General features: G+C 35.6%; 1 protein-coding gene and 1 long non-coding RNA gene across 15 annotated transcripts; one reads left to right on the top strand and one right to left on the bottom strand.

Annotated features, from left to right (window-relative positions):
• Positions 1 to 250: 250 nt before the first annotated feature.
• On the bottom strand, positions 251 to 2,121 carry LOC105420922 (uncharacterized). The gene is made up of 2 exons (XR_966786.3): positions 1,638 to 2,121; positions 251 to 594 (listed from the first exon to the last, which is right to left on the bottom strand). It is a non-coding gene; the product is annotated as an uncharacterized LOC105420922 (long non-coding RNA).
• A 6,838-nt stretch (positions 2,122 to 8,959) lies between these two features.
• On the top strand, positions 8,960 to 21,520 carry LOC18437670 (cysteine-rich receptor-like protein kinase 2). Of its 14 annotated transcripts, none has more exons than XM_088847111.1 (10): positions 8,960 to 9,005; positions 10,570 to 10,771; positions 14,289 to 14,683; positions 16,744 to 16,866; positions 17,067 to 17,126; positions 17,706 to 17,833; positions 19,004 to 19,217; positions 19,501 to 19,732; positions 20,127 to 20,277; positions 21,053 to 21,520. In XM_088847111.1, exons 2-10 carry the CDS (start codon positions 10,644 to 10,646, stop codon positions 21,359 to 21,361), a joined length of 1,740 nt encoding a protein of 579 aa, XP_088703237.1. In that variant the 5' UTR covers positions 8,960 to 9,005; positions 10,570 to 10,643; the 3' UTR covers positions 21,362 to 21,520. The 14 variants fall into 14 exon arrangements, 8 of the variants coding, with proteins under 8 accessions (XP_088703237.1, XP_020525096.1, XP_088703239.1 ...); XM_020669437.2 differs by having other exon boundaries at positions 8,960 to 9,043; XR_016041007.1 differs by lacking the exon at positions 8,960 to 9,005 and adding an exon at positions 9,575 to 9,701 and having other exon boundaries at positions 19,004 to 19,268.
• The last annotated feature ends 1,589 nt before the right edge of the window (positions 21,521 to 23,109 follow it).

Genomic DNA, 23,109 nt, shown 5'->3' with positions numbered 1-23,109 from the left:
TTAAAAAACAATATTTATAATGAATTTTAATAATTTTTTTGGATTTTTTTTAAACTTTATTCTGACCGATTCACCCGATTCCCGATCCGAATCGCCTATCCGGATCGATTTTTTGGAAGCCCGATCTGGGTCACCGATCCGTTTACCATTGGTTGTATCATATATTTGACTCGGATACCAAGAACATGGAGAGAAAGTGAGAGAGCCATCCAATATCAATCCACACATCGCCTACGGTATAGGGAACATAGACGAAAAACCATTTGAATTAGCAATAACAAGGAAAAAAATCCACTTAGAACTCGATCAACCAGTCTACACTAGCAATAATAAATATAGAAAATAAAGACACAAATATTTCATATGTTTTACACCAAAATACAATCAGGCTCTATGGAGAATCCACATGCTTGAATCTTCCATCCTGGGAATGCATCACCAGCAATTTGAAGCCCACTTATCCCCGATAAAGCATCATCGTCTGCTGTTGTATGCCACAACATCTTCAATGAGCGATCAAGTGGTGAACTGCTTCATTAAAGTGCTTCCAATTCAGCATAATAGAAAGACGGGGAGGACTATGCAATCCACCATCTTGTACCAAAACATAGAAGAAACTTGAGAAAGAGGAAGAGCACCCAATTATATGAAGAAACCATGGAAATTTTGAAATTGAAAGAAAAACACCAGCCCAACAACACATCACTCTCCTTTTCTTGCTAAATGAAATATAAACAAAGCATCGAGTATTCTGACATTTGAAAACCATACGACGGCCCACATACTTTTTAGGGAATTCAAGCATTTCTGATCCAAAGAAGAATAAATTTTAATGGTACCAATCATAGTAAAACTAGCATTGATTCAGCTACAATAGTTACAGGAAAATTGTATCGCCGTAAAACTCATATTGATTCAGCTACCACAATTACAATAAAATTGTAGCCTAATATAAGAAGGCCCAACCTCTGAGAGCAAAACTCAAATTGATTCAGCTGCAACAATAATAGAAAAACAAGAGAATAAAGGGGACACTAACAACTCAAATCAACTAACCCACAAAATAAATAGTCATTAATCATGGCATCAACATATTCACCCCACTCCAATTCATTCAACCACTTATAAATAAGAACAATTCATATGACCCACCATAAAAGGATCCTATCTCACAAGGACTAAAAGTTCAAATTAATTGGTGTGCAACAAAATAGGAAAGACAACAGAGGAAGATATCACCTCAAATTCATGAATGCACTCATGTAGCACATCAATTCTATGAAACCCAACACAAAAAAATCCTATCCGACAAACAATTAACTCAATTTGAATCAGCTACACCAAGTAATTAAAAATTAACATAAAATTAAGAAAAGAAAATAAAAACCCTAATTCATCCATCCCCAATGAATAGTCACAAGAACAACACTTCATAAAATCCCAATAAATAATTATAAATCATAAACGCCAATACAAGAACAACAAACTCAATAATCATCAAACTCTCATTTCATCCAATTTCCATAATCATGAAAAAAGTTGACCTACCATAAATCCCATTATAAGTAACCTGGATACATAAAAACACCTACCAAAGAATATAGAGTAAAAGGTAAAAAGAAAAGAAAGAGAATTACAGAGAAAAGGAAACCAGTTAGGGCGAGCTTTCACTGCCCATCTTCCGTTTATGCACCTCTTCAGAAGCTGGCTCTCTCCTATGAAGAATAGAGGAAGAGGTAAAAACCCAGAAATTTAGAGAGAGAAAGCTGAAAGAGAGACGATTGAGGGAGGAGCTTTAAGGATAGCATGAGAAAATAGAGAAGGTTGAGAGTGGGTATAGAGAAAGAAGATTGAGGGAAGAAGGTTGGGAGAGGGTAGAGAGAGAAGATTGAGGAAGAAGGTTGGGAGAGGGTAGAGAGAGAAAATCGAGGGAAGAAGGTTGGGAGGGAGAGGGTGGAGAGAGAAGATTGAGGGAAGGGAGAGAGAGAAGTGCGACAGGTTGTATTTTTTTTTGTCAGCTTTTACAAGGCGTGACCCACCCCGGTTTTCTTTTTAGGTGGCGTGCAATCCGAGTTAATGAACGGTGAAAGTTGCTGCAGCTCAAGATCAACATTTAGAGACGCGGCTCTATATAAACCGGACCCATAAATATAAAACATCGTTATCACTATTCAATATAATTTTTTAAATAAAAAATTTTAACTCATTTTTTTATAGATCTTAATTTAAAACCACGTATTTAAAGTCTCAATATCCTTAATGGCCTCCCTTAGTCTTCTTCAAACCCCTTTGGTTTGATCTTTTAAGCTCTAGATCTCAATCTATAACGAACGGAAAAATGAGAGATGTATCAAAAAGAGATTTATTAGTAATGGGATCTTCCCCTTTACTATCCAAAAGTAAAAAAATCAAAATCAAACTGACAAGCTAACCTACGAACGGAAAAATGAGAGATGTATCAAAAAGAGATTTATTAGTAATGGGATCTTCCCCTTTACTATCCAAAAGTAAAAAAATCAAAATCAAACTGACAAGCTAACCTTAACTTGGGCTTGCTACCTGCCACCTAGGTATTGAGAGAGATTTTTGTTGGGTTGTGCGAGAGAGATTACTTGGGTGTTGAGAGAGATTTTGGTTGGGTTGTGCCCTTTAGTTATGACCCCTTAGAAAACGTTGGAAGAGATTTTGAAACCTGTGACCCCTTAGAAAAACTTGGAAACTATCTTGAAGCCTGTGACGCTTTAGAAAACTTGGGAGAGATCTTGAAACCTCCTTCGAAGAAAAACTTAGGAGAGATCTTGAAGCCCTAAGTGGCAAGCCCCACCTCTAGAGAGTTATGTGATAGAGATAAAGGAGAGGAGAGTTCATCTCTTTGAATCTTAATACTGGATCTAAGAGATGATGACTCAAATCTTTAGTTTACCGATGATCTCTTTGAATCTTGATAGTGGATTTAAGAGAGGGATGAGTTAAATCTCTAGTTTATTGACGGTCAAGATTTGACCATACGAATCAAAGCGCATAAAAAATTTATATAAAAAAGCTCTTGCACCTCATAAAATCTCAACACTCATTCTCTCTCATCTCTTTTATCTCTCTCACATATCTCTCTATAAGTGGGGCTTGCCACCTAAGGCTTTAAGATCTCTCTCAAGTTTTTTTAAGGAGCTTCAATATCTCTTTCTAAAAAAAAAAAGACTAAGAGAGTTTGCCAAAAGGTACTGAGGTGTTCAGTAGTTGGTTTTAGATAAGGTTAAGGGAGGCTGCCAAAGGTATTGAGGCGTCAAGTAGTTGGTTTTAGATTGAGCTCTATAAAGCAATGAGTTAAGGTTTTGATTTAAAAAATGGTAGAAGTGAGAACCGTGTTTTTTTTATTTCTTTGTTTCAAGAGTTATTTATTTATTTTTAATTGGACATTGTAAATGGTCTTTTCGGTAAAAGAATAAAAAAAATAAAAAATAACAATAATTTATATATACCGATCATACGGTCCAACTTTCATTTGTTACGAGACGGTCTTCATATTTTGCGTGATTGTCATGAAAAAAATTTAATGCACCAAACACCCAGATTAAATATGGGAACTTTCATTTGGTACGAGAAAGTCATCATATTTTGTCACTGTAAACTCATGAAAAAAAAGTTAGTACACCCAACACCCAGATTAAATATGGGTTTTTTCCAATTTTTTGCAGCCTAATTCTAATAAGATTTATGAGGTCTATGCGAAGTTTGAGATTTTTTTTTTTTAATCCGAGCCTTTTTAACGGCATACCTCTAGCTGCCTAATCTCAAACTAGTTTTTTTTTTTTAAAACAAGTTGAGTACCTAATCTCAAACTAGTTAAACTCATTGTGCAAGGTAAACAATCTTATTTTATACTTTCCGTAAGAGAGAGGTTGTATCAGGGAGGTAGGAAAAAACCTTGCAACCTTATTTGTAGAAATAAATTTGCATCAATCTACCCCATCCATTTTATTTAGACAGTGTAAGTTAGAAAAGATTTGTCATTTATTGATGGATGAGGTTTCTATAGGGCCTAGGCTTTATGAAAACAAAATAAAGTCTCACCTCAAATCCTCATCCGAAAAGCAATATCGGCATCGAAAATCTTCATAATGGCTCTAAAATTAATTTTCAACACCGATAATGAAATTTGAAACTCAAAAAATGAAATAGATCTTGCGGATCTATAAACAATTATTTTTAGAGCAAAATAGATGGTCTAGAAGATTTGTTGCAATATACACTATCTTGAAAATTTAAAATCATAATTGTTTTGCACTACCATAATGTTCAAGCTGAGATGATCGATTTAAAGGTTTTTTAACACTTAGAATTGTAATTTTTGAGAAGTTATGCAATGAAGCTTTACTTATTTTGATTGGGCAGCAGTCTTATAAAACCATTTTCCTTTATTGATACTACCTTAAAATATATATGAAATCTAACACCGTTCAAATAAAATGAACGGCTTAAGGTATCAGAATTTTATTTCTACAAATAAGATGCAACCTTATATAAACCACACCCTTTCTAAAATGTGTGTGAGAGAGAAGAGTGAAGTACCATCAGAGGTAGACTAGTCCTGACCTAAAACAATGTTGGGTAGCCCTGGGCTCGAAAATTTAGTTGCGTCCCATGCCAAAATACATGATATCGAGGCCGAAATTCAGCGAGGACTAAAAAATCAGGTCGGGTCATGCACTACATAAATATGGAAAAAGATCAAATACATGTGTTATGTTTCTTAAAAATAAAATTTGGGTCATGACTATGCGGGCTGGGGCCCTACATGATAATAGCTTACCAAGTTGAGCCCATCCCCGCCCATGGGCCTTTTCATGCAGTCTGATCCAGCCCCAAGTAAGGGTTGCAGTGGTCTAGGTGTCCCGGCCACCCGGCCCAGCCTGCCAAACCTGCCCTAGAAACTATGGCATGAGGCATGAAATGTGGCCCAAGGGCTGTACCAAGGCCAGGCAACCACGGCCCGATAGTAGGGCCTAGCCAGCCCGGCTAAGGCCTTTGGTTATTTGTTTTTTATGTTTTTTGTCTTTCAATTTTATTTGGCCAGGCACTAATAGGGCTAGGGCCTTTTGACCTAGTTAAGACCAGGCTGCGGCTGTGTCAGGGTAGGGGGCAGCTCGCCCCGTTGCCACCCATAGGCCCAAGCCTGCCTGACCCGGATAGCAGGCCCAAGCCACCCATCAGCATTGAGCTTTCTAAAACCGGGGTTACTGCTACAGTTTAAAATAAAGGGAAAAGAGAAAAAAAAATGTATTGATTAAACGATGCTTTTAAATAAGAACATCATGTGGGGCTCATGGTAGTTATGTTATACAAAGCTGTCTTTTGGTATTTGATTTTGACCGTCACATGCTTTGTCTTGTTTGCTTGGCCTTTTGTGATATTTTTTCAATTATGAATTGAGTTTTGGATAATTTTGTGTGGTTCTCAGCACAAAGGTTTTGTGTAAACCGGATTTAGTATTAAAGAATAACAAAATATTGAAGGAAAGCGTTGTCAACTTTATATTTAAGAAAAGAAGGACAAAGCAACACGCAATGAATACATCAATCCTTTGAAAGATGGGAAAAGTTTATATAAGGATGCATACTTATAATGTAGAACTACGAATGCACCTAAAAAATCTATCGAAAAATGTAGTTTTAATGTTGAAAAACCCTTTGATTGATCATCTCGACATCGAGATGTATGACCATGAAAAATAAAAAGTTTTTAAATCTCAGAAATAATGCATTTTACAACATATTATCTATACCGTCCACTATTAAGATTTTCATATATTTATAGATATTTGAAATTTAAAATTTTATAATTAGATATAAAAATAGATTTTAAGATAATCCTAAGAACATTTTACATCAAAATTATATACCATGATAAAATTTGAAGGTGCGCTTTACCTCTACAGCTACGAATGTATCTGTATGCCTTGCATCTTGTTATTTAGGTTAGTGGTTCTATAAGTTCATGCTCTACTTTAACGATTGGGCCCGGTACCATATCCACCATTGGCTTGGTGTGTTGGGTGATCACCACCATTGATTATGAAACTTGTCAAAAAAGTTTGTAAAATTGATTTTGAATTTTATTTTTCTTCCTCATTTTTTTGTCAATTTACAATTAGATATACCTCCCTTAGGCTTTGGCTTAGGACGAGATTCATCGATTTGGGTAAGAAAGAAGAAAGCTGATCTGCCCCCATTTTATCTTCTTTTGTATATCATTTTGAGCAGCAACAAATAATTAATATTGGTTTATTAAAACTTACACTGTAAACTGAAATTTGGTTTATTAAAACTTTCACTGTAAACTGAAACTCTTTGCTTTCTACCGAAGCTAATATAATTGGGAAAAGTTTATATAAGGTTGCAACGTAGAATTAAAGATGCACCTCAAAATCCATCAGAAATGGTTGTTTTAATGTTGAAAAACCATATAATCGATCATCTCGACATCGAGATGTATGAATATAAAAAAAATAAAATTGAGTCCTAAAAATAGTGCATCTTGCAATATATTATCTAGACCATCCATTTTCAAGATTTTCATATGTTTATAGATCTATTTGATTTAACTATTTTTAGAATTTTAAATTTCTATAATTAGATACGAAAATAGATTTTCAGATGATCCTAAAAATGTTTTACACATGTTATGATAAATTTTGGAGGTGGGTTTTACTTGGATTGTTTAAAGTTGCAATCTTATAGAAACCACACCTAATACAATTAGTTTTTGTTTTTTTGAATAATTCAGTAGGGAAGATAGGCCTCTACCCATTTTTCCGCGATAGATTAGGGAGTTAGCTTTTTCAAAAGTATCAATGGGTAATGGCAGCACGATTGAAAACCACAACGTGGTAACTAGACATGGGGGTGCTACCACCACACCCAAACCCTTTCCTATATAATTAGGTAGTCTACCTTGACATGTATTATCAATACGCACAAATACACATATTTACACCTTTTTTTTATCTCGGATGTTTTGCCGAGTTAGAACCTATCAAGTATTTTTCACTCGAAAATGTTTCGGAACCAATCAAGTCTTTGCACCCAAGGTTTTTCTAGTGCTCTGTTTTTCTTATACTAGGTTCCATTGTTTTGGACCAAATTTACATTTGAATTAGTTATGGCCACTAATCACATCAACACTATTCACTGTAAAAATCTAAGGACATAAATAACGAATTAGTCAATTAAACATCATCAGGAGGGTCTCTATCATCTAGAGAGCCCTGGCTCTTTACGATGTTAGTTGAGGTTAATGGCCTTAACATCAAGCAACCTCCACTAAATAAATTAATTTATATGTAATTATTGGTCTCAAACCCCAAAAATACCCCCACATACCTTAAATTAATTACACGATGTACCTTAAATTAATTCATGTAAAACTTGTCATAGTCATCGCACTAAAAAGAATACATGGGGTATACTGCCAAGAACTTGGATTAATAGAAGGAATTAGTTTAAGATATTGCCAGGAAATGGAATTAAAAGAAAAGAGTTGGTATTAGGTTTGTACTATAAAATTAGAAATTAAGGCCTACTTCACAAACCTTTGGACAGGCTTTTCACGTTGGAAAGATGCATAGATACGAGGAAAATTAATTTTAGTTTTAAAATAATATATATTATAACAAATTATTTGGACTATCCATGTTCAAGATTTTCAAACATTTATAAATATGATTGATTTGCATCATTTTAGATCTACAATTTGGGGTAGAAATAATTTTTTAGATCACTGTAGGAGTTTACGGTACTAGAAGTGCATCCTTCTGGTAAGATTTAGAGGTTCCTTACTTTGTCTGTTTAAGGTTGATGCCTTGCATAGACCGCACCCTGGAAAGTTTTACATACGAACTATAGAGAAAGTATAATGTGCTCAGTTTGGAGTATGATGTAAAGTTATTTCTTGTGTAAAAGACCTACTTAGAAGTGTTTTTTCAATTTATAGTTTTTAATGTGCTTTGAAATCACTGGATGAGTATTTGGAAAAAAGAAAAAACAGATTTTGAGTTTCTAAAGACACAAATATGGCCATCCATGAATTGGATGATCTTCATTCAATTTTCAGATTATTTTTATCAGGCACAAATGACACGTGTGTGTGAATCTAAAGATTCACGTCAACTGTCTCTTGTCAACACGAAAAAAGTCGGGTTGCAGGATGCTGTTTCTAGCCTATAATGCATCACAATGTTTAAAAGACCGGATACAGGAGTCGCCAATTCAGATCGGCAATTTTCAAACAAGCTGGGATGTAATTTACCATCTCTAAACTACAATGCATCACAACGTTGTTCCAATCCTATAATCCTGAATTCCCAATGCAACGATTCAACATCGCAAAATCTTGAATTTTTTTTTTTGAATATTTGGGCCATAGAAGCGGAGATTAGTTTCTTATCATTCAATGAACATCCTCTATCTCTTAGAAATTAGGGACAATATGATCCTTGCATAGGGGCCAACCAATCCAACTTATATCATGTATCTCATTGAAATTAGGGACAATATGATCCTTGCATAGGGGCCAACGAATCCAACTTTCAGGCATCAAGATACATTTCAAGTATGGATGGTTATCATAATAGATTCCCAACATATCATAATATTCTTTTTCTCGAAAATTAGAACTTCTTTAGATCCAAATGGGATTCTAGGATTTCTCCTTTGAGCTAATACTCTTTATACATACCTCTTGTGGTTGATCCACACTATATTGTATTATCGTAAAATGATACACACTAGCTAATAATCCTCCAGGTGCTACTTCATAAGCACACTGGCCGCCCTAAGCTATGATATTTCTCAAAATCTTTGGGGCAATTTCTGTCATTTATAACCAACATATTTAAAGCTAAAACTTAAATCCTAAGGTACTGCGCCATATGATAATGGCAAATTATTTTTCCCAAGTTTTCAACAGTGAAATCATATTACTACGTAACTGACAGAAACATCAATCAGGTGGTTCTCCTTTCCTCCTCCTACAGCCTCCATACTCCGTAAGACCCCTCTAATTTATAGGTTTTTCCATCAGATTTGTTTCAAAACCTTAATTTTCTCCTTTATCTTAACAATTTGAATCCAGTTTGTTGTTATGTATACTTCTTTAAGATTCTCCTCTGGTTTTGCTTAGCTGCTTTTGTATCTTCCAGTACCTGCTGCGAAAAATAAAGTTTTTGTGTTTTCGACGAAACCTCAAAACTTTTCAAAGCTCCTTGGGCTCTTTCCCTTCATAGCTTTATCATTCTAATGACTTACTAGATTTGTGGTTCTTCTCTTTGATTTAAATCTGCCTTTCCTTCTATTGATAATGTAATTTACATTTCCTTGTATCGATACTGTAATTTACAGAATCAAAAGCAGTCGAAGTGGCTTTCATAGACCTGTTTTTTTTAATTTCCATTTCTTAAGCTCTTAATTCCTTTTTTTTGTTGTGATTTAAGCTGTTTTGTCCATGTATTTACTGTAATTTAGGGCTTCTGTGCAGTAAATCTTCAGGTCCTATTTAATGTTGGCTCCTCAAAGTAGGTGGTTGGATGATAGGAACCTTTTTTATTTAATGCCATTTGCATTTATGGGATTTGTTACACAGTGCTACATATGTACTATGTACTCGACTGTTTTTCCTCTCTTGTAAGAGCTTTCTGCAAATTCTTAGTGAGTATTGATTCTCGAGATCAAATTCTATATTTATATCTGTTTTTGTTTATTTTATCATCTTTAATTTGAGCTTTTAATGTGATTCATTACATGTTTTGTTTGCATAGGGGCTAAGTTATCTTTTGAATCATCATTTCTACCATTTTTTACAATATTTAATCTGCTTCTCTGTAGATGTAGTTCTAGTTTCCATCAATTTCAACCTTTTCCTGAACATATCCAGGGCTAAGTCTTCGATTTCTGCAAATCTTCGGGTGTTATCTAAAAATCTCCACTGTTACTTCTAATTTAGCTCAGAGTCACCAAATTCTTCTACTTTTCTCCCATTATTTTGATCTAATTCCTACAGTCCTCTATTGATTTAGCTTGGTTAGCTGGAGCTCCATTAATTTATTCACTCTGCTTCTGATTCAGTTCAATCTCCTTTGTTTCTCTCTCTTACTAGTTTTTTCCAAGTTCTCTCTCAGATCTAGCTCAATGAAACATATACTGAAATAGGAAACAGATGCCAAAACCCTTACTCCATGAACCTACAGTGGTTTCTAAGCTCTTTACCTTCATGTCTCTCTAATCATCCTAATCCCCAAGTCCATAACAGAGTCTGCAAAACTAAAGCCCTAAATCCTTGAATCTCAGCTGTTTCCAAATTGTTACCATTTACTCTGAGAACAACTCTGCAACTTCAAGATGAAGACTAAATCAACAGGGCTAGATACTCTATTATTCACTCTCCTCTCAATTGGGTTTCTCTCCAATGATCCTGTAATGGCTGATCCTGAAACCAACCTATTGAACAAAGGTTGCAGCCAATATAATGTCACAAATTCAGCTGTGTTCTTTGAGAATTTGAATGCTTCTTTCACAGAGATAAGGAACCAGCTGAGGACAAAGAGTTTCGCGACGGCGGAGCAGGTGAAGGGCTCGGACCCTGCTTACGCAATGGCCCAGTGCAGGGATTATCTCTCAACGAGTGATTGCTTGGCTTGCTTCTCAGTGGCAGAGGCTCAGATAAGGAACTGCTCATCTGCCAATGGAGCTAGGGTCATCTATGATGGGTGTTTCCTCAGGTATGTGCATGTGAATTGATGGTTTTTGGTGTGAAAAGTTTGAACTTAAAAGAGTTTCTGCAGTTTTTTTCTTCTTTTATTGCGTTCTTCCGAAACATTCGAAAGTAGTGCTGCAATTGTCTCATGAATCCTTTTTTCAAAAGTAATTTAGTGGGTTCGTCCTGCTCGAACCCTGATCGAGAGTGAAACAGAGTTCGAAAGTGGTTTAAAACTTTGGACGGTAGAGAATGAGATTAGTGGCTTTTGTACACAAATATCACAAACACCTTAATCTTGGGCATGTTATTTCTTTGTCTAATATTTGAAAAATCAAAATTAAAGCATAATCAAGGGTACGCCCCATCGTCTGATTTTATATCTTATGGCCATGGGTGCCTGTGGCTTTTTGCCTCTTTTTTTTTTTTTGGAAGTAGAGGGTACATGTTCTTCCAAAGTTTTAAAGCCTGGCATATTGAACAAGGAAATAAAAAAGAGAAATCCTAACGCAGTGTAGATTCACAATTTATAAATAATTTTAACAAACTATTTATATTGGCCAAACTTGAGACAAATTTAAAAAAGCTTTAAAGTTTTAAGACCTTCCAATCCCCCGGTTCCTTTTCATTATTTTTTAACTAATTTTCCATTGCTGACCATACCAATCCATATCGATAGAAACCAACCAAGCTTCAGAAAACTCAAATAACTTTAAAAGTTGGTCCACTCTTTGTTGGCGCCTACATTAATAGCCGTCCGCGGGAAACACTTTAAAAAGGTGGGCGTAGGCGACACCACAATAAAATAAAAGGAAAAGGTCCGCAGGGCGGCCATGTTTTGTGAAGGTGCAACTGCAGACTTCGTCGGCATCATTCCGCTCCTTTGGAAGGGTATATTTTTGGGGATAGTACATGATGAGGCTATTTATCTTTGCTACAAAGTGATCACATTAAGAAAAAATTTATATAGAGTTGAAGCTCTAAACAATTAAATTAGAGCCTACCCAAAAAATTTCATTAGAAATGGTTCTTTTGATGCTCAAATATCCTCAAATGAATCATCTCGACATCAAGATGCATGGACATGAGAAGAAAAAATGGATTTTAAATTTTGGAAATAATATATTTTATAATGCATTTTTAGACCGTCAATTTTCAAGATTTTAAAGTTTTTATAGATATGTTGATCTACACTGTTTTTAAAGCTTTAAACTTTATAAGTAAAAATAAAGATATTATTTACACCATCCATTTTTAAGATTTTGAAGTGTCTGTACATTTTGCTCAATTTACACTATTTTTTGAGCTTTAGTTTTCATAATTTATTGTAGAAATAGATTTTCTAACACCAAAACTACAGTTTATTATTGGCATAAATTTGTGCCTTGATTGTTCAAGGTTGATGTGTTATATAAAAGTATTTATAGCCCGAGCTACAAAATGTGGTGACCAGCAGGATTAGGGGGGCCACCATAGCATGAGGCCCCGGCTTGGGCCACAATCACAACTGGTGCGGCCTCTTTAGGCCGATTCGGGCCTAGGTAGGGCATAACATGTTGAACTAGGCCTAAGTTGGCTGGGCCAGTTGCTAGGTACATATAGGGGTGAGAATGGGTCGAGTTAGGGTCAGCTTGACCCCGACGTAGATCTAACACAACTAGGTCTAAGTCAGACCCCGGATCCGACCCAATGGGTGGTTTGGATCCTAGTCAATAAACAAAGAATATGTCAAAATTATTATATAGATTTTATAATAGTATTATTTATATATAATTTATATGAATATATTTGGGTCGGGTTGGCCTCAACACAAACCCAACCAAACATGATATGATCTAAGCTGGACCCACACCCAGACCTAATCAGGTCAAGGTCAAATGGACCAAGACCCCAGACATAACCTGAATGGGTCAAGCAATGGTTATTTTTTATAACACACACACTCTCTCTTTCTCTCATTTATGCCTATTTATATATATTGGATAGTGATCTAATGCAACGGTTGTATCATAGTATAATGCAACTATACTTCTAAAAAACCATGGGTAATGATCTAATGCAACGGTTGTATCAAGGTATAATGCAACCATATTTCTAGCAAACCATGTTTGTGGTTTTTGTACAACCCAAAATTTTACACACGCATTCTCTTCATCTCAATAATCAACCCCTCCCCCCCCCCCCCCTTGGCTCCCAGTAAAAAAAAGTTCAATTTGAACCCTAGATATGGTCAAAATGAGCCTCCCTCCAACGACGAATCTAGACCATTTATTTGGTGAATTTCAAGATCTTAGCCTTTACAAACTCAATTTTTTTTTTATCTTTCTTAACATTGTTCATCTAATAATAATAAAATCATCTAGAAAAATTTGGAAACGAAGAAAGTCTTTCTAAGGCCTAGATCTAAGCATCTTATCAAAATGGACGACCGATGTTAATTGGGCTAAAAAATTACTTTATAGGTTGTGTTTTCAATTTTTTATTTTTTATGATTGTTCATTAGAATGAAAAGAGTGTATATTTTAAAAATTTGGATCAAATAAATAGCTTTAACATTGTTTTTTAAAGTTATTGCATTATACCATGATACAACCGTTGCATGAGACTGCTACCCTATATAGTACTATAAGTCACCCAACTCATGTCTCGTGAGTCCTCCCTCAAAAGTCCACTTTAGACGTGGATTTTTTATCCAAAATTTTAGGGATTCATGATCTAGATCAAGATGATCATGATTTAAATGAGCTTTTTTAGCGGATTTGTTTTACACCATTGACATATAGTTTTAGTTGGTGCCTTTTAAAGAAGGGGTAAGTTATATAGAGCCTAGGATCTAAACAATCAAATTAGAGGCAACCTCAAAATTTTTACTAGAAGATGTTGTTTTGATGCTCAAATATCATCAAATTGATCACCTTGACATCAAGATGCATGGATATGAGAAACAAATAGATTTTAAATTTTGGAAATAATCCATCTTGTAAGGCATTTTTGAACCGTCAATTTTCAAGTTTTCATAAGTCTACTCGATACCATTTTTGAAACTTTAAAATTTATAATTAGACATGAAAATATATTTTAAAGTATTACAAAAATTTTCAGTATAAAAACCATATTTTTCGACACTATTTGAAAATAGGCTCTAATTTGATTGCTTTGAGCCTTGGCTCTATACAAACCGCATCGAAGAAGAGAGTCCAGGACGCTCTTGGGTTAACTTTTCCATTATATAATAGTACCATTATATGAAAATTTTTATGTCCAAGTGTATAAAAACATAAAAATAAATAATAGTAGAATTTATGATATAATGCAGTATTATTATAGTAAAATAAATAATACATCTCAAATATTTAGGTCGAGTCAATCTAGACCCACCCAACCTTGTAAGATCCCTATTTCTAGACCCCAAACCAAGCCATCAGGTCTAGAAATGGGACCCATAGTCGGACCTAAGTCGGGCCAACCCGTCCGACTTGGTCGATCCAACCTGTTGTCCACCCCTACTGCATGAAAGTCACGCCTTTCCTTCTCTCCATCAGGTACGAGAGCAGCACTTTCTTCGACCAGGCCACCTTGCCAGGCAACGTGCCCATATGCGGTAACAAGACCTCGCTCCAACAAGCCACCTTCACCACCCTCGCCAATGACCTCCTCAGAGACCTCAGCACCGCAGCGTCCAAAATCCCAGGCTATTTTGGGGCCGTGGTTCGCAATGGCTCCGATGGTCTGGTAGCTTATGGCGTGGCTCAGTGTGCCCAAACTGTGGCCCAAGGCTCGTGCGAAAGTTGCTTAAGCGTGGCTTATACCAATATCGACGGTTGCCTTCCTGATACAGATGGGAGAGCGGTTGATGCTGGTTGTTTTATGAGATACTCGGCTAATGCCTTCTTCAATGAGAGCCAGGCCACTGATTTGACGCCATTTTTGAGCAAAGGTGAGAAGTGGGTTTTTTTTTTTTTAAACAGAAACATGGGAAATGGGGTGTTTTACTTTTGCTTAGTTTTTATTGTTTTTGTTTTGGGTGGGGTTTGAATAGAGCCGAGGCTCCAAACAATCAAAGTAGAGCCCACCTTCAAATAGTGTTGAGAAATATGGTTTTGATACTGGAAATCTTTGTGATAGCCTTAAAATATATTTTTATCTCTAATTACAAAAATAATTATCATAAATATACATTAATTTTCATCTAATTGGAAAAAAAACCCTCAACTTTCATAATCCTCCTTCACATTTTTTAATTTTTTTTTCCTCAACATTTTTTGGACCAAAATAACCTTCATGGTAGTCATATTACCGTAATGTGTATTTCATTAGTCATTACGGTACTTTAAGTACCGAACTGTCCAGATTAAGCATTACGCTATTTTAAGTACCATAATAATCAGGCTAAACATTACGGTACTTTAAAGATTGTAATGCTCAATGGGTCCCTTTTTTCCTCATTTGCCACGGTCATTAAAGTGCCGTAATGCTTAGCATTGTTAATACGGTACTTAAAGTGCCGTAATGCTTAGTCTGATCATTATGATACTTATTTTTAATGCGGTAGTCATTATGGTAATACGACTATCGTAAATGCTATTTTGATAAAAAAAATTCAAAATTGAGGAAAAGAGTGTGGATGAGGTTTATGAAAGTTGAGGGTTTTTTTTTCTAATTAAGCAAAAATTAAGGTATATTTCTGATAATTTCTCAAATTTAAAGCATAAAAATTAGTATAGATCGAGTAGATCTATGAAAATTTAAAAATCTTGAGAATTGACAGTTCAAAAATGCATTACAAGATGCACTATTTCTAAAACTTGAAATCCTTTTGTTTCTCATGTCCATGCATCTTGATGTCGAGATGATCAATTTGAGGATATATAGGTATCAAAACAATCTCTTCTAGTAAAATTTTTGAGGTGCATTCTAATTTGATTGTTTAGAGCATTGGCCCGACATAAACCTTTTCTTTTTATTTTTTGGAGAGATGGGGATTTTGTACCTCTTTAGTTTTGATGTTTGTGTTTTTGGGGAGATGGGGATTCGGCGTTCCCTGCAACATAAAACCTATATACTTCACCCTATCCAACTGTCTATTTTGAATGAATGGTTGAGATGTCTTCAATCATAATGTTACATCTATACACTATTTTATTTTTAATTTTTCTCTACAAACTAGTTTGACACCAAATTTTGGGCGTCCGCTCCTCTCTCCTCTCTTTAACTCGTACCTATAAAAAATATTCCCAAAAATTTAAAATCAAAATATGCCTATAAGTTTCAAAAAGTATTTTGCCTATTATATTTAATAGAAAAATTCTTTTTAATATTTTTTTGAAGTGCATCTCATTGATGTGTTAACCGAACTAAATTTCATATTCACATAACATATATAAAAAAATTAAAAATAAAATACTCTCAAATGGCTCACTTGATCTGACTGGATGAAGGGGGAAGTATATATCTCTGTCTATCAACACACACATAAACGCGCACAAAATGAGACGTGGGGCACAAAATGAGACGTGGGGTGCCTTTAGTGTTGTCTATCATGCCTAGTTTCTTTAAATATTTGTTATTTCAGATCTATCCTTTTTCAGCCTTCTCTTTGAGTGATTTTTCTGCCAGACTCCAAAGGTTTTGGTTGAAAATCTGAGCCAATATCCTGACTAAATTACAGAAGATCTCATATTCTAGTATTTTTTCTGGAATTTAAGTATTCTTGCTAGTTCATGGTTTTCTTTTTATCACCATCTTGGTAGTTTCTAGTTAGTTTCGACGAACTTACTCCGAATTATGAATTTCACTTTTCAATGTTTTCCTTTGGACACAGTGACAGCTCTCAATTTTTGAGTCAAAATGGTTTTGATATTTCTTTTTTGAAATTCAATTGTGTTCCTTTAATTGGAATTTAAAGAGCATGCTTGGATTCAGGATCAACCTCTGCCTGATCCATGTTTGCATCTGTAGTTTAGAACGTTTAAAGAAAAGCGAACGAACCTGTTGCAGGAAGTTCAAGCAAGAAATGGATAATCGGAGTTGTCGTGGGTGCAGTAGCTGGGCTGATTTTGCTTGTATTATTAGTGTATGGTCTGCATCGATTGCGGCGGAGGAGTAGGGACACTAAGAAACGTAAGTGGCCATTGCAATGCATTGTTTCACTGATCTTTATTAAATTGCAGTTTGTGGGTCTTTTTGGTGTTAGTAAGTTGCATGCAGCTAATGTGGCTATTCATGTGGACAAGCAATGTTCATCTTTTCTCTTTTGGCTACGTTAATCAAGGATTGCTTTGAATTTTAGTTTTGGATGGTGTTTATTGCAAATCCAACAGGTCCTGGGCCATATACACATTGGAGGGGGAGTCTTCAAAAATTACGAAGGACATATACACGTTAGTCTCTTTGATTCAATCCAGGAAGAGAGAGGAGAAGAACAAGAAGAAGAAACAGAAAGACTTTTCTTTATTGATAAAATTCAAATTCGTCCTGGTATTTTTAGTCCACATACAACATCTCATTGTTGTAGAACTCCAAGCATCTAATAAAATAAAGAATTCCAATCTTCAGAACGCTTGGAAACTAAGAAAGTGATGAACTCTTTACTATAACACTAATACCCTTTACCTAATTCGTCTGTAAATTACCCAACATTTTGTAGCACATAATAAAAGGATTCTAATTCACATGTTATCATCTCCATCACTCTTTAAGACATTGTGTAGTTTCTTTTGAATTTATAATGGACAATGATATTAGTCTCGGATGATGATATCACGAAAGTGGTGGCTTTTAGCTTCCCCACAAGCTTAGTTTCATTCAAGTAGAGCTCGTTAGTCTCCCCACAAGTCTCTTAATTTTGAAATTGATCAAGATGCACTTTCTTCCTGAACTATTCTCATTTCCAGAATATGATAGGCTGGTCCCTCTGTTTCCAAATGCATCTGATATTGAGAATTATACTATTATTGTAGGGGACATACTTGGTGCCACTGAGCTTCGTGGGCCTGTGAGTTTCCATTATAAGGATCTCAAATCTGCTACTAGTAATTTCAGTGAAGTAAATAAGCTTGGAGAAGGTGGATTTGGAGATGTTTATAAGGTAATGTGACATCCAGGCAAGCGAATTATTCTGCATTATTTTTTACAATTATAATGGACAGTCTTTGCGGTCAGCTTAAAGTATGGTTTGTGACTAATATTTAGTGTTGGTTTGATGTTACTACACATATATATTAAGGGAGTTATCAGTAAGCAATTCCCTGTTATTGTAAAAACCCTAAAGCCGTTTCTGTAGATGTGTATAAAAATAGCAGCAGTTATATTGTGTTTACCTGCTACATATCAGCCCAATTTTTTGATAGAATTTGGATTGAAATTTGCATAATTCATTTTGGAATGTGGTCAAATGACATGTGCACATGGCTATTTCAGCAGAAATACTGAACTGTCTTTTAGCCTAAATTATGCAAAAACATTTTGCTCGTAAAGGTACCGCAGCTTCCTCAAGCCACATAGGATTATAGTAATTGGAAGAATTTGATTGTGTTTTATTATGTTGAAATTAGTTCGCAAAAGAAAAAAAATTACTTATTCCCTTTCCTGTCTAGTAAATCATTCATATGGATTTGCATCAGATGCATTATGCTTCTTTTGATTAACTATGACTTTTATTATTTAGTAGAAAGCAATTGTGAATTACTTCAAGTGACTTGATCCTTCTGAAGAAAAGTTATCAGTCCGGTTTTATCTCCAATACCTTCCCTTAATTTCCAACTGAAATTTCTTAGTCAAGACAGAGTATTCAGAGTATTGTTTATTTGTTTAACAATGTCCGTTGTCCTCTGGTTTCATAAAAACAATCTAAATTATTTTTTCTTTGCTTGATTCTCCCCTAAAAGAATGATCATCTTTTTTTTTAACCCCTTCTGTTGGTCGTTAGTGGAAGCTGTTTAATTTCAATATGTATCACTCTTATTCTTGTAGATGTCCAGTTAATTAGAATTAACATCTTAGATGTTCAGCTAATTTGTTGTGCTCGATGTGTGTCAATTCAATTGCTAGCAATGGGTATCAGTTTTAGCAACACAAATGGATGCATCAATCCAATACTTTGGTCACTGCTTTATCCTTTCTCCTTTATTTAGCATTTTGGCCTTCAACTCCATTTGATTCTTATTAAGTTGAGTACTATTTTTTTTAATCTATTTTGGTTCTTATTTTTTGGCCTAATTACATCCTATTTAACTTCAGATCTTTTGGCATATCATAGGGAATTTTAAAAAATGGGAAAACAGTAGCTGTGAAGAAGCTGACTATTGGGCAATCGAGTAGAGCCAAGGCAAATTTTGAGGGGGAAGTGAAGCTTATTAGCAATGTTCATCACCGTAACCTCATTAGACTGCTTGGATGTTGTGGAAAAGGCCCCAATTTCCTACTGGTCTACGAATACATGGCCAATGGGAGCCTTGATAAATACTTATTTGGTATTCTTGTCTTCTCCATCCCGAAATGCTCATATGAGTAGGAAAGTGTGTGTATGTCTCTCTGTATGTCATTTGATTTTCCTGATCCTTCTTGAGTATCCATCAATGTGTGTGCGTGTGCGTGCACCTGCATGCTTGTGTGTGTGTGTGTGTGTTTGGGAGGGAGGAGTACAAACCAGTCGTTTGAATTGTAGTTTATGATAGTTGCAAGAGTAGCTACATGATCTTGTATACTAAATTTAGCACTTTTACTACCCTATATTGATGGGGTTCTTTCACACAGGCGAGGAACATGGAAAGCTAAACTGGAAGATGCGTTTTGACATTATTGTGGGCATGGCAAGAGGTTTGGCATACCTTCATGACGAGTTCCATGTGCGTATCATACACCGGGATATAAAGTCCAGTAACATACTCCTTGACGATGATTTCCAGCCTAAACTAGCTGATTTCGGGCTTGCAAGGCTTCTTCCAGAGGACCACAGTCATCTCACTACTAGATTTGCAGGAACACTGTAAGCATAATCAATGATCCTATTGCACACACACAGAGTCGGCGTAATCGATATTACACACACACCCAGAATTGCTAACATTATATCGTAATCATTGTTAACAACTTTCAAAATGTTCAGATGTAAAATAACCCTGCCTTGCATGGCAAATCATTTAAGGGCAGTTACAATTCATATTAGCTGCTGGTGGAAAATGCAAAAATGTATCGTAAAAGCATGGGTATGATACAAGCATGGGTGTTTATTGTGCTAATATCAGCCCCATTGGAGCATTTAATATCCTTACGTTGGATTTCACGGTTGTTGTATTCCATGTTATAATCCTATCCATTTGTTACAATGGAAAAGAATTTGTATTTTTATATTAGTAATTGTATGCTTTTCATTTTATCAGGGGATATACTGCTCCTGAATATGCCATCCATGGGCAGCTATCAGAGAAGGTTGACACATACAGCTTTGGTGTGGTGGTCTTGGAGATCATTAGCGGCCGGAAGAGTAATGATATAAAGCTTGAGCCCATCACTCAGTACCTCTTGGAATGGGTAATTATATCCTATTTGTGTTTACCGTATTTTTTCTTTGCATGCCAAATCAATTCCATCGCTCCATGTCCTGGGAATTGCATCTAGTCACATGGTTTAGCTTTTAGGTGGTTTGAGTGGATGCTGCAATTGGCTTTGTTGTGCATGTTGGTTTCTCTTGATATGGGACATCTATCCTTGCATCTGATGCATGGCAAGCATATCCAAATCATGGGGGGTGTTGAAATTAGAGATTTAGTTTTCATATAAGGCTGTTTGCTTGTTTATGATTAGTATAGGCGGGGTGTCTTTGTTGAAGATGGGAAGCTGTTTGGGTTTTGAGTCATGCAGTAGGTTTTGCTTTGTGTGAGGCTTGCGCTTTCATGCGTATATATTATTTGTGTAGTTTTACCCAAGGGAGGGACTGGTTTGTTCCCTTACAGAAAAATCCAACATCCTCTCTCTCTCTCTCTCTCTCTCTCTCTCTCTCTGTTGTGTGCCCAGTCACACTCTCTGCATGATACGTATATCATTATTTTCTTGCTTTTTGAGTTTTGAGGCTGTATTGTGAGAATGCTTTTCTCAAACATAAAGGGTCTCTCTCCCTCTCTCTCTCTCTCTCTCTCTCTCTCCCCTTTCCTTTTAAAACAAACGCATTTAATCAGTGCGCGATGCATCCCAAATCTGTTGCATGACTGCAGAGGACCAATCCCTTCCTACCCAGAAACACCAAAAACAAGACTATAACATATTTCCTTGCTTTACTTCTGACACAACGAGCCTTCTCCCTAAACAGGCTTGGAAGCTCTATGAGAGCAATATGTTAATGGAGCTTGTGGATGATAGCCTTGACCCAAGTGAATACAACCCCGAAGACATAAAAAGAGTGATTGAGATTGCCCTCACATGTACCCAGTCATTGGTTGCTTCAAGGCCCACTATGTCTGAGGTGGTGGTGCTTTTGCTTAGCAAAGGCCCATCAGGCCCAAAGCCTGCAAAACCCACCTTCATCGATTCAGCAACCCGAGTTCGAGGTGACACTTCATCTTCCTCCTCTTCTGCCCCGTCTAACGCTACTGTTTCGGTTTCGCTCACAGCTCGCTGAGATTTTGAAAGTGTGAGGAAATGTTTGTAATTTTTGGGAGTTAGGAATCTGTTTGTTCTGTTATTCAAAATGGAAAGAAAGACAGAAGAAGTTGCTCTAATTATGCATCTTCTTTTTCTTACTACTATCATGTTTTATTATAAGTGTCTTCTTCGTAGACATGGTTTGTTTTTTATGATGTTGATGTCATTTCTACTAGCAGTAGCAGTAGTACTAGAGTGCTGATCAGGTGGGATAGCACCCGAAAAAAGGATTGGTGGGCTGGTCTCCACTGTCCAATGTGAGGAGCCATTGGTTTTTCTAACTATGTTGGATGGTGGGATTCACTCTGCCTACCGATCCAATGGTGAGGGATGTAAGAACTCGATTTATAGTCTGACAGTGAAGTATATGTGGGCTTAGAGACACATTCAAAATTGTATTCAGTGAAATCTAACAATGTATCAGCTGGGTGAGTGGTAAGTTGACATGCCCTTGATACCTCAATGTATTTGAAGAAGTTCAGAGTTCAGACACTCAAAAAGGATATGCAGACCTAATTGCATGGGTCCAATGAGGAAAGCTGATTCGCTTGCTCGGGATGGAATTGCCGAACAGAACTTGTGGTAATATCGTTCGATACTTTGATGTGTAAAACTAATCTTTAGAGTCTAGTACACATATACTCATTCTTTTAGATCGAAAAGAGATATTTGTCTGTCAATTGTGGAAATATACTTTTTCTTAAGAAAAAGAGACAGTGAAGTATGATAGAGGAAGGGGTCTAAGGCAATAAAGTCAAGTCCCACTGTGCATTTATTTGTTTAGTAGCAAAAACATGCAATGTGGAAAATAGAAGGGACCAAATAATGAGACCATTTGTTTTTGTACAAGGTCATAATTACTCCTAAGTCTAACCAATAGATGTGAAATCTGAAGCTTGGTATGTCACTAAGAAACATTCATTCAGACTTTGACCTCCTTCAATGCGACACCCCTGGCTGTTTGCTTTTACATCTTATAGACATAGTTGATCGCGGCTTTATACCAAAGGTAAATTGTCTTATAATATGCTTTTTGATAGTAAAAACAAGCTAAAATGGCGTACTCTAACATTGTTTCTCACAATTATAGACAATTATAGACGTATTTGAGTACTTCCTTTAAAATATTATTTATGTTAAATTATGTTTTCTTTTCATTTTGTTCATTATGTGTTACTTTATTTTGGACAGTTCAGCGGGAGGATTCTATCTTGGATTTTAGTGTTTTCCTTTATATATGCGTCATTTGTTCTTTTTTTCTTAAAATATTCTCTTTGTTAGAAAGGAAAAAATTTATTCAAGGTTGAGGTCTTAAACAATCAAATTAAGGTGCATCTCGAAAATTCACTAGAAGATGGTGTTTCGATGTTGAAAACTCCTCAAATCAATCATTTCGAACTTGAAATGTGTAAATATATATAAAAAAATTTCAAGTCTAAAACATAGTGCATCTTGTAAGGTATTAGCTGGACTATCTATTTTCAATACTTTTAAGTGTTTATAAGCAATCAAATTAAGGTGCACCTCAAAAATTCACTAGAAGATGTTTCGATGTCGATCATCTCAAAATGTATAAATATAAAAGAAAAAAGATTTTAAATCTAAAAATAGTGCATTTTGTAAGGTATTAGTTAGACTGTCTATTTTCAATATTTTCAAGTGTTTAGAGATCCACTCAATCTACACTATTTTTAAAACTTTAAATAGTATTATTAGAGATGAAAA

Source organism: Amborella trichopoda, chromosome 9, assembly GCF_054954075.1.
Source record: "Amborella trichopoda isolate Santa Cruz 75 chromosome 9, AtrichopodaSantaCruz75HAP2 v2.0, whole genome shotgun sequence".
NCBI lineage: Eukaryota > Viridiplantae > Streptophyta > Magnoliopsida > Amborellales > Amborellaceae > Amborella > Amborella trichopoda.
Note: the sequence above shows the minus strand (reverse complement) of the source record. Positions and strands in the feature narration are given on the sequence as shown.